The sequence below is a fragment of the Anas platyrhynchos genome, chromosome 8, assembly GCF_047663525.1.
Source record: "Anas platyrhynchos isolate ZD024472 breed Pekin duck chromosome 8, IASCAAS_PekinDuck_T2T, whole genome shotgun sequence".
NCBI lineage: Eukaryota > Metazoa > Chordata > Aves > Anseriformes > Anatidae > Anas > Anas platyrhynchos.
Window position 1 is genome coordinate 17274445 of NC_092594.1, and position 11968 is coordinate 17286412.

At 44.5% G+C, this 11968-nt stretch overlaps 1 protein-coding gene across 3 annotated transcripts in view; it reads right to left on the reverse strand.

Moving 5' to 3' along the window:
• Positions 1-11244, reverse strand: part of GORAB (golgin, RAB6 interacting) — a 30088-nt gene extending 18844 nt beyond the window's left edge. The window contains exons 1-5 of one of the 3 annotated variants that reach the window (XM_027462764.3): positions 11085-11244; positions 10264-10612; positions 8516-8617; positions 6957-7097; positions 2542-4301 (exon numbers count right to left, since the gene is read on the reverse strand). In XM_027462764.3, the coding sequence (XP_027318565.3) occupies positions 3833-4301; positions 6957-7097; positions 8516-8617; positions 10264-10612; positions 11085-11154 (1131 nt within the window). In that variant the 5' untranslated portion in view covers positions 11155-11244 and the 3' untranslated portion in view covers positions 2542-3832. Of the gene's footprint in view, positions 1-2541; positions 4302-6952; positions 7098-8515; positions 8618-10263; positions 10613-11084 lie in introns of those variants that run through there. The other 2 variants (XM_072041475.1, XM_038183151.2) reach the window with 2 other exon arrangements.
• Positions 11245-11968: the final 724 nt, after the last annotated feature.

Sequence of the window (11968 nt, forward strand, 5' to 3'; positions counted from 1 at the left end):
CTGGTAAAGCAGCAGGTTGCAGGCTGGGACAATCCACATCACAGAAGTTTTCATCCCTTTCTGAACCTTTACAAAGAACAGAAAGTCTATAGATCCTACCGTCCTAAGGAAAAAATGCAGAACAGAGCGAATCCCAGCATGGGAAGCAATTTGGTAGTGCTCTGCCCCTTTCTTTGGATCCAGAACTTCCCCCAAATTGAATAACTTTCCCATCAGCAATCCTTAACAGCACATTCTTAACGCTGCTTATCAAAAAAGGCAGTACTCCGGCCACTAGCCCAGTCACCACTTTTCACTCTCACTAGTCCACCCTCGTTGTGCTTAGATGGGATACAGGCTCAAAGGAAAGGCTCCAGTACATCGCAGAAGGTATTAGGAAGAGGCATGGCTGACTGAGAACTTAAGTCTCTCCCCAGACAGCTACCCTAAGCTGAAGCCTCCTGAGAGCCCAACTTCAGCTGGCTGGCTACACAATCAGATTGGGGATTGTCCAAGTGTTTTACACCACGCACTAGACATCCATGGGAACCCTAGACTGCTGGAGTTATGCGATTTTGTCTCAGCCATGACCATCTGTGCTCATTTAAGCATTTCTTGACAGAGGAGGGAGCGTTAATCCCAACATCCTGGCCAAACTGCAACACGGGCAATTACACTGTGCTTTGTAACGTTCTCACAGTGGTACACATCGGTGTTTGCTCCTTCTTCCCATAACGGCAATGCTGTGGCCCAAGAGAAATGCCTCCACTGCTGCAGGAGAAGACAAGTCCCCTGTGATGAACCCTGCAGTGTTACTGTCAGATCTCATACATCTTCCCCTGCCAGGGGTGTTCAACCCCAGCACCTTCCACATCCAGACTTCTACCTGTACGTGCAAGAGGCCCTCACTTAAAAATCTGCCTGTCCATTCCTGACGTAGGCTGACTTCTGCAGTTTTCCACTTTTCTGAAGAGAGACAACGCGCCGAGTGGACAGCGCACCTGCCCTTGATGCACTCCAGCAGCAGCAGCAGCACCAAACACAGTAAAACGCATCGATTGCTGCAAAGGTAGAAATGGCTTTTGCTTGAAGAGCCTCAATTCCAACTGTTCGGTTTCCTTCAAGGAAAAAAGAAAAAAAAACAACCCTTTTGTTGCACCAAAATCATCTCCTGGCATTTCTGACCAGCACACATGTTGTTACAATTACGACCGGACTGCTTGGCTCCGGGATAGGGGGAATGTTAAACCGGCACACTGGCACCCATCAAAACATTTGCGAATTTCCAAAGTGGAACTGACACCATGGTAGTGGTTTATATCACACGTCAGAGAAAGGCTTCATAACTCAGATCAAACAATTTAACTCTTGAGCTTCCTGCCTAGGGAGAGCAACAAAATGCGAGGCTGCCTATTGTTATTTCATATGGTTTTTCATATGGCTTCCAGCCAGTTTGCTTCGTATTGCAAGCTCAGAAGTTAAACACAAATAGAACTGGCCAGAACTTCGATGAGGAACTAGTAAGAGAAACTGCTGATTCTAACAATAACATTTTCCCCAAGAGGCACAAACAGTATCAGCCCTATCGGGATGGCACATGAGAATTTTTCATCTTTTAAGCCTTTCAGTTGGATATAAACTAACTCCCTTCTAGGAAACTCATATTCCTAAGTGGCTGTCAAAAAGATCTTCAGCTTACATTCTTCCACCTTTTTTTGGTTTGAGGAATTCAGACAGGACTTGTATCATAACAAGGTGCAATCAGTAGGACTATTTCAACATGTTAGCCTACCAGAGACCCGCAAAATGCATGCAGAAGTGTATGCATTTGCATGTTGTAAATACCATTACAATTCAAATCTTCTGTCGGATGCTCTTCTCAATGTCCCCCGATGAGCTGAATGCAACTGTAATGAGGAACAGACCTATCCACTAGAACTTAAGATTCTCTTGAGGAGCAACTGGGGACAGCTGCAGAGGATGGAAACACAAACGGTACAATTAAATTATTATTGCACTTACTGGTATCCAGTTTTGAAAACCAAAATCAGGTTGCTATAAGCTGCTCTGCAATTGCAGACACAGCCAAAGAAGTCAGTCACTTTTTTTTCAAAATACGATCAAATATATGGTTTTTAGGTCAACTTGTTTCACCCTAATAACAGGGAACACAGTGCATCAGCAAAACAGCAGGGCTTCATGTGCATCTCAAATGTTGCTTTGGAGTTTTCTAACTTGAATCAGCCCTGATCACGAGTGGCTTCTCTAGAAAAAGATTTATCCTCCTTTCTCCTGTGTACAGGAGAAAATTTTCCTGTGGATTTTCCACTGCTACCTTGCACCACAGTTAGCTGAAAAAATTCCTGCCGAACTGTATGCTGCCATGACTTTGCTCCACACATTTTTATATTTTGGAACAGCCTTCTTCAAGCTTTTCCTTTCATAGAGGAAAGTTGCCAAAGGACGTATCTGATTGCATCATTTATCACCTCCTGTGGAAAAACAGTCTTGGATGCATGCATTAGTATCAGGTATCAAAACTGAAAGCAAACACACTGCACAGAAGATGCACTGATTTATTAATAGAATAAAAATGTAGTGACACGTTTTTTCCACTATTAAAGCCATAGAGACAATCGGTGTCCTGTTTAGATACTTGATGGTTTCATTCAGCAACTCATTCATAAATTCTGACACGTTCAGCTCAGGTATTACAGAAAACATTTCCACAACGAAAGCAGCCTTCCTCTGTTACAAAGTGGATAGCTATGAATGCTGTCCCCAAGGTTTGCAGCTGCATCAGTCTATGGGAGGTTTTCATATGTCCTCTATTTGAATTCCTGAGACTTTCTCCACCTGGAACAGCTTTTTAAAGCCTTTCAACAACAACAGGGAAATAGCTGAACTTCTTGTGGGGTACAAACCCACTCTTCAGGCAAGAGAATGCATTGATCATTACATGACAACAGGCTCAATTCCAATATAATGTTGGAATTACTCATTACACAGTCCCTGCTGATTATTGGTATTTTGAGGCAACAACAATAAAGAAAAACATTTATAAAGAAAGAGCTTTAATCATAACACTCTCTCTTCTGTGTTTCTACTTCTACGTTGTAGATTCTGCCATGTCTTAAACTGTCACCCACCGTCTTCTTTAAGCCATAGCTGCAGTGAGCTCACAATTTGTTACAAACATGTAGCTTTGTGTGATCTAGCATTATATGAAAGAAACAGGCAGTGATAAATAGGAAATCCTACAATTAACTTTGCAATTTGCCTCAATATGTGAATTTCCTTTCAATCAGGTACAGCAAAGAGTATCAGCTATGAAGGTATTTAAAGCATGTGCTTGGGTTTGACAGGATTAAAAACCGTTGAAAATTAATGTTTTATGCATACAAAGGAAGATAAACATCCTATTGCATTTGTCAGGAGAAAAGTGTGTTTAAAAGCAGCATAAGTGAGTAAGTTGCAATGTTTTCTTCTGTAGATACGTATCTCTTGCACACTGTTTGGAACAGGTATCTGTGATATCAATACACAGAAAAGCTTTTAGAAATACCCTGCTCTTCACCTTTGAGTATCCTGGTTCAAGAAGGTACAAAGCCCTACAAAGAGGGCATTAGAACAGTAAGCTAAAAAATCAGAATGATGAGGACAGATGGTGAACCCCAAAAAAGGGCTCTGTAAAAGAAAACCAAAAGAACCTGTAAAATTTGAAACAAAATTAAAGGAAAAGAGAGCTGAAGTGCATATTACTGGCACTGCAGAAGCCCAGAGAAAACATACAGCCCGCAAGCCCGCAGAGAGTATTTAATCCATAACCGGATGGCTTGTCTGAACGCTGTAGTCATGTATCAGAGCAAGCTGGGGAGTCTCCCGGAGTCACATTTACTGCTTGAGGCTGGCTGTCCATATTGCAGAGGGATTTGGTACCAGAGTTTTCAGACTGCAACTGTTCAGAGACAGCAGAAGAATCAACACAGTTAGCATGCTTGCTGCTCTCCTTTGCTGTAACACCGGGAGTGGGGTTTTCCTTTGCCAGCCCAGCATGACCGTGCGACTGGCTGCCTTGTCTCCTTGCTTCTGCCTCCTGCTGCTGCAGCATCCGCTCCACCTCTATCTCAAGTTCCAGATTTTCCTCATCTGCCTCCACTTCCAGCTGCTGCATTAACTCCTCCAGCTTCCTGGCCTTGCGGAGCTCATTCTGCTGTATGATCGTGCACAGGTGCTCCGTGAGGTGCTCCTTAATCTCTGTCTTGTGTTGGAGGTCCAGCTTGGCTGCCACGTACTCCGACTCAGCCTTCTCATACCGCTTCCTGCAAAATCATCATCATTTCTCGTGGGTTAGTTCTCAAAGCACTTTACAATCCAACACACGGACAGATACTGTAAGCATCCCTGAAATGCAACATGCTCTGAATGTTTAATGCCAGTGCATTCATGACATGCTGTTAAGTTAGTCAAAAGGGGGAAGAAAAAGGTGTGAGTAGATCAAATCTTCTCTTGACGTGTTAGCCTCCATTGCTGCTGCATTTTAAGAGTTAATCTGCTTGTCTGAAAGACATGGATTGAATCACGAGCAAGCATTTTTACTGCCTGTTTTAAGAGATGCATCACTAGCAGTAGAAAGAAACCATCAGAAGTTGTAGTGTTTTCACACTTCAAACGAACAACTCACCAGTGAACTGGAACGCTGCAGAACAGTTCTGTGTTCTCCCAATCCACCCAACGGATACAGATGCTACAACAGTGCTACACACTGACACTCATCCAGTGTAGAAGCTTACGCCCTGGCCACCCAGATACACAATCAGGAAATCATGAGCGGCAGACTGACACAGCATACGACATCAATAGCGATCACAACTTTTGCATGGCAGCAGATGTAGAATTTTATTGTGAGCATCCCCCCAACACACCCCTCCTGCCAATTTGCGCTTCCTGTCATGACAAAATACAGCAAAAAGGAAATATTCCAAACGTTTATTGAGGCCAATGCATCCTCTATATCTAGCACTTGAATGGTTGGTGTCCACATTAGTGATGCATCTTCAACTGCATTCACAGAAACTGTATATTAATTTTGTTTTAATTATTAGAAAGAGAAATGCTATCTTGCTCATCAGGAAAAGGAACATGCAAAGGTTTTTGCAGGGTGACTATGCAATGTACCTTACAAAGCATTCATAAAGCCAGTATTAGTGAGGTAGTTGAATAAAGAATCCAGCTGTTTTATAAAACCACATTCAAATATCTGGTTAAACGAAGCAACAGAAAGATAGGAGAGTTCTTTTGCTTAGAGAAACAGGAGGAAAAAAAGACAAAATATTCCCCAAATATGCTCTGCTATATAATAATCACTAAACTTCTACCAAGCTGTAAAGGCTGTGTCTGCAGTGGGCAGTTGATGCCCACTTCCACCTCCTTCACAAAAAAGTCAAGATTTTTCTGGGCCAGGTATCCATAACAGAAGAGCTAACGCTATACTAGAAATTGCTGCATAATTAAACCTTTGGGCTGAACTCACACACCATCTTCACATCATAATTATGAAGACACCATTCCACAGAATTTGTCAGATGCCCTTAGCCACATGCTCAGAATTATTTAACGTTGCACTTAACCCACGGAAAAAAAAAGGGGGGGGGGTTAACCCTAAAATAGAAGGCAAGGACTAAAAAGTTGCTCTCAAAGATGCGGCTTATAAGTAAATCAGCTTTGTCTCATAACAAACAAAAACTGCAGCACTGGAATGATGTAACTCACGTTTCCAAATCCCTCCCTCACAAAAAGGAAGACTAAGTTCATCAAAGTCATGACGTGTATTGGAAAGCTCATCTTCTTTGTCCTACCAATATCCCCTTTCATTATCTTCATTAAAATCTGCCTTCCAGAAGCCAGAGCTGGTTGTTAGATGCTCTTTTGCCCTTAAGCATTTCAAATGGACATGTCGTTATAAAGTTTTGCTAAGGAAATCAGCAGGAGCATCTAACAGTTTTAGAAACCAGAGTTAAATCTAAAATACATTGAAATGCTTTCCCACTTGAGGTTCTGAAATTCAATATTTATATGCAGTCAGCTACTGAAACTACAGCTGATCTTAGATATTTCAAATGATAATTATGCAAAAGAAATCCTTATTTTTTAGCTACCACTGCTACTTTTTTAAAAGACTCATTACTGTGTTTATTGGCCTGTGGTCAACATATAGCAGGATTCATAAGGAGAAAAAGAAGTTTAACACATTGAATCACGAACCAAAAACCGCAACCGAACATTTCCATTTTATTAAACGGCTACATAAACATGCTGATGTTTATCTACTGATGTTGTGGTTTAGCCACAACTAATAGGGTGTTCTGACTAATTTCTTGCATTTAAGGAACTCATCAGAACCAGAGTGATTAAAGGCACACTGTGAAGGGTGAAAGCCTACTTTTTCCTTAAATTTTTCATCCCAATTCCAAAAGCACTTCAGTAGTATTATATGTTTTAAGCTTAATTGGTCCCATTGATTCTAACAGGACCAGAGCTGTCATCAGCAGGAGTTTCCCTGAAAAGGACTTTCATTGCAGGACTTAAAAAACAAAACAAAACACAAACAACAATTCTTTTCCCTGAGAATAAACAACCTTGAAACAATAAAGCAGGGCTTATGGACAACTGCACAACTAAAGCAGGCAGTATGACTGCATGAAGTTGGAGAACACAGTCTGAAGTCACAAAATCCACTCCATTTTCCAGATTCCAAGGGAAAAATGAGGAAATGAAAGCTTTTACCTCAGGATTCCAAAGCCCCACAGACTGTCCACGTTAAGTACACGTAATTACAATGACTTAAGATGATCTTTCAAGGTGCCTTCCAATACCTAACATTCTGTGCTAAGTCCCTTGCTGCTTCAGTGGCATGAAACTGTTTTTGCTCCCTCTGCTCAGGCAGGGCTGTTCCCTCCTCCCTGTCAGTCACTTACCGGGCATAGGAGTAGTCTAAGCTGGCTTGATCAATGCGGTTCCGCAGGATGCCGATGTCAGCAGACACCATGTCATCCAGAGCTTGTAGCTCCTTCTGAATCCTTTTTAGCTTCACTGTTTCGGCTTGAGTTCTTTTGGATCTGCAAAAGGAAGGTGCATGTTTTTTCTTTACAAGCCTCTTTTCTTGACATAATGGGCCTCATTTCACTTCCAAAGCAACTACCTTCTTTAAGAGCTACTCAGAAGGCTTCTTCTTTATGGTCTAAGACTTTTGATCTTATTTAATATCCACAGGGATCTAAAATGCCTGCTATTAAAGGACCACAGCACAATTACGTAATGACTATAATCAAAGTGCCTAAAATGGATTGTGTTTCTTTCACTGGGGAAATACACAAGAAGCTGCTGGATCTAAGTAGTTCTCAGCATAAGGAAACAGGAAATGGCTTGGGGAGGGGAGCGAGAGGGGGAAGGGCATTTAGCCCCACAAATATCCCCTTTCAAAGACGACCAGTTAGCAGGGGCCAAAAAGTCACCTAACCTAAGCTTGATTTCCATTTTGTGAAATTATTCCCAAAAGCCCTAGCCAAATCCCAGCGAAGTCAATGGAAAGTTTTACCTCAAACACAAAGGATTTCAGCCAAGCCTATGTAACCTTTTTCAACTCTGCGTATTCGTTCCTAAGGGCAGCAAGCTTTGACGGACTTCACTCCCAAGCAAACCAAGTAACTTCCAACAAGCTTTTACACCAGGTCACTTTGTGACTGTCATTCATCACCAGGAGCAAAAACGTGCTTTTCACTGCTTTACACCCACAGCAGGTACTTGAAAAGCAAGAGTAGAGATGTAGAAAGTGAAACCATCTCTCATTAGACCAGCTGATGCAGGAAGACATCCTGTAGTACCGCCTAGAGCCTAAAGACCTTTGGATCTCAGATGTAGCTCCCTAGCAATCACCTTCTAGGTCCTTCTCTCCCCCCTTATGCCAGCCTGGTGGTCACACCCATGTTTGCTGTCCCACAGTGACTCAGACCAAATTCACATGTATTTTACCTCTGCCTGGCAAAGGAAAACAAAACCTTTAGAACCTCAAAGAGAATCTCCTGCACTGTACAGCCCATATTCATCTACCCAAGAGCTTTAATGGGCTTTAATCATGTCTAGGAGAAGACTGCAAGCCTGACAACTGCACTTGTCCTTCCTCGATCCAGTGTTATCAGCTCTCCATATCAGACCTTATCTGCCTTACTTGCAGTCTTAACTACCTGGCTGGACAACACTGTGCAGCCTTAACGTCTGGTCACCAGAAGAACAAGAGCTAATAACTGGGAGAACATGTCAATTTCTGTGTATTTTAATCAGCCGGGGTAAAATGCTTCTTAACCTTTACGTTGGTGGTCTTCTCCTTTCAACATTACTTTCACCTACTTATAAGACAGACACGTAGAACAGAGAGGGGAGGGACGAGTGAGATTTAAACAAGACAATATGGATTAAAAGAGAGATTAAAAGCAACCCCTTTCTCAGCCTCAGGCCACGTGGCAGCACAGCCCCTCACCTCTCAGCAATAGCTTTGGCCAGGAGTGCCTTCTTGCGTTTATTCTTCTCTTCTATCAGCCGCTGCTCTTGTTGGAGGATTTCCCATCGCGATTTTTCCTGCCTGCTCATTCACAAAAAGGTCAAAATTAATCCCAAGTTCAATTCGCTCCCTGTCCTCCACACCCCGCCCCCAAGACAAATATTCACCATCATATTTCCTGGATCAAGCTCTGAAAATGCCAAAGCAACAATAAACAGGTTTCCCTTCTGGGGAAAGAAAAATCAGCTGTAGGAAGCCATTCAGAGCAATAAAACATTTTCAGATGAAATCTGCTGATCAGAACAAAAATCTTCATAAGCAAATAAACTGCTGCTTAATTCAAGTTTGCTGAAAGAGTGAGCATTTGGCACTTGTTCAGCATTGGATGTGATTTTTCATTTAAAGGATGTACTTCACCACTAGGTAAAAGCGGTTTCAGGTTTCTTTCTAGCTGCTATAAATTATCTGTTCAGTTTGCCAATGCAGCCTTTTTTTTTTTTTTGATTTTTTTCTCTATAAAACAGATCCTCTTACAGTTCTGCTTTACAATACTGACCCCAAACAATTAAACTGATATAAATGAAGGGGGGGGGGGGGTAAAAAAGACAATGAAATTGAGCAATGAGGCACTACAATAAGTCACTTTTGTCACCAAGGGAAGAGTTGCATGGCTTCTGTTTCCAAGGGCACATCTACCAAGAGACACAACTGGCCCCAGAGGATGGAAAGCCAAGTCCCAGGTGAGAGGGGACACCCTGTGTGAACGCAGCTGGGCAGAATTAAGGAGAAACAAAATCTGCTTTGCTGCCTTTCCATCTTGTAGAGTTCTTTATGCCTTCTCCTAAAGAGTCTGTTCCAAAGTCTTGCTTAGCTTTAAAATGCCAAAGTAACTCAGCTCTGTTTATTTTAGCAATCATTTCTGCACAAGAATCTTTCCTTGGGCTTCTCCTCACCACCCTATTCCTAAAACCACACAGAGAAAAGTATTTTTGGTAAGATTTGAATCCGACTACACGGGCTGAGATGAATTCAGCAGATCCAGGGGGCGGCTGCAGCAGCTAAACGTCATTTGCTCCCCACACAGTGAAAAGCTTCAACTATCTTCTCCCCAGGCAGAAAACGTCTGTGTTTTTCACCACCAGGAAGGGGCTGACCAGCCAGTACCCCTGGTGAGCAACAGCCATGTGAATAATTTGGTGCTGCTCTCCTGGTGAAGGGAGAGCTATGTACAGGTGGGCACTCCCAACTAGGAACTGTTTAAAACAGAAATTTTCTCTTCTTATCAAAGCAACAGTAAAAATTCTGCAGCGATATGGTGAAGGGGAACACAAGGCACTACTTCTGCTCCCAAAAGGCACAGCTACTTTCTCTTGTGGATGCTGGCTTCTCTGCACAGCACGAAACAGGCAGGGTTAGGTCTTCATCATTCAGTAAGACAGTCCCACATTTTGGGTGCTTTATGATCTACAGTCCCACTGCCAGAGGAAACGATTTGAAGAAGGCACAGTCCGTAGCTGCATGGATGACAGGAGGGAATTTGGCATTAGGTCAGATTTAACCCAGCTAGAGATGAAAAGCAGAGTTCAGTGCAGAGGAAGCAAACAGAAGCTCTCAAACCTCCCTGTTAGATACAGGAAAGTTCAATCCTGAATTTCACTTTACTGTAAAGGAAAAGAAAGAACCCATACGGAATGAGATCCATGCCCCAATTCTACTGACTTACTAACAATTCCACTTTCTTTTTCTCCACTTTGGCGTTCGGCTTTGCAGGGAGGCTCTGGGCACTGTCACTGCCATTGCAAGGATCCGCCGATGCCAGTTCCTTCTGCTGCTCTCTGCTGTCACGTTGCTTTTGATCCCCCACTGAAGGACAGGGAGGTGGCGGTGCAGGCTGCTGAGGACGCCCAGGTTGATGTTTCGGCGCAGACAGCAGCTGCTCGGGAGGCACGGAGGCTGCTCCACCCTGCAGCCCCAGCTTCTGACATTGCTGCTGGAGGGCTTTTTCTCGTTGCAATTGCTTCCGATTTTTATTTGCAGGCTGGGGACGACGCTGCTGCTCTGACGGTTCAGACGGATCTATCAAGGGATGAGAGGGAGAAACGGGATTAAAAGCAAGCCGTGAGCTCAGAGACAGGCTCTGCAAATTACACTGAGCACGCAAACTGGGGCTTGACCACCCTAAGATACATCTGGGTGCCAAGGGAAGGCACCGTGAGGAAAAACGAGGAACCCCTGAACGTTTTGTTAGCCTAAAAAACACGATTTCCAGCGCATTTGAAACGAGGCGAGGGAGAGATAAGGGGCTGGGAGTGGGGGCAGCCGGGGGGCTGCAGTTAACCCCCAGCACCCCCCAGCCGCTGCGGCCGGCCCCGGGCCCCTCAGGACCCCCCAGAGCCCCCCCAGGCTCCCCCAGAGCCCCCTAGGACCCCCTCAGGGACCCCCGAGCCTCCCCCAAGACCCCCTCAGGGACCCTCAGGGACCCCCCGAGCCTCCCCCAGGACCCCCCCAGAGCCCCCTCGGGTCTCTCCCGGGCCCCCCCGGCCCCCACCCGGCCTCAGGCCCCGCAGCCGCCGCAGCTCCTCCTGCGAGAAGCCGGCCCAGGCCCCGTCGGCAGCCATGGCGCTTCCTCCTTCCGCTCGCGGGGGCCTTCCACAGCAAGGACCCGCGGTTGCCCCTCAGCCGCCGCCCCTCGCCCGCCTCAGGCAAACGCCGCGGGCAGCCCCGAGAGGCAGCGGGAAAGGGCTTCGCGTTGCCATGGCGACGGGGCGGGAAGATGGCGGCCCAAAGGGGGGGGGGGGCGAGTGGGGAACCAGTGCTGGGACCGGGCTCCCAGGGAAGCTGGGAAGTAAAAGTCTTGAAAATACACTGAAAATAAAGTTTCAAAAAAAAGTCCTGAAAATAAACTGAAAATAAAGTTTTTTTTAAAAAAACAAACACACACACAAAAAAAACACAAAATAAACAAACAAAAATGAGGCCCAGCTGAAGGGGCTTAAATTAAGGTGGGGAGCCACTCATTAATAAAAGGTTAAAAAAGCATCACCACGGCCCTCAGGGCATTTATAACCCCTCGTTAGGCTGTTTGTAAGGACCAGTAAAACTTTTTCTCTAGAGTGTCTCAAAGCTGCATTTGTAAGGGTACAGAAGGCACATCTTAGGGACACATTATGATATAGTAAGGGAGCCAAGGGCATGTGCACGGCTAGATGATGACATACTTTAATTATCTACAGGGATAATGCTGAGGTAGTTGGCAAGGAAAAGGAGCGTTTTCCCATGCTGATGTTTTGAAGTTCTGTTTTGACCATTTTGCTGCTGGAAGTATAAATGATCACGGTGAGATAACGTTCAGCCAGCATCTGCCCTCTGCTTCCCTGTTCACTACCAACTGATTGCACAGTCCCAGCCTATACACAGAGAGAAAAAGAAAAA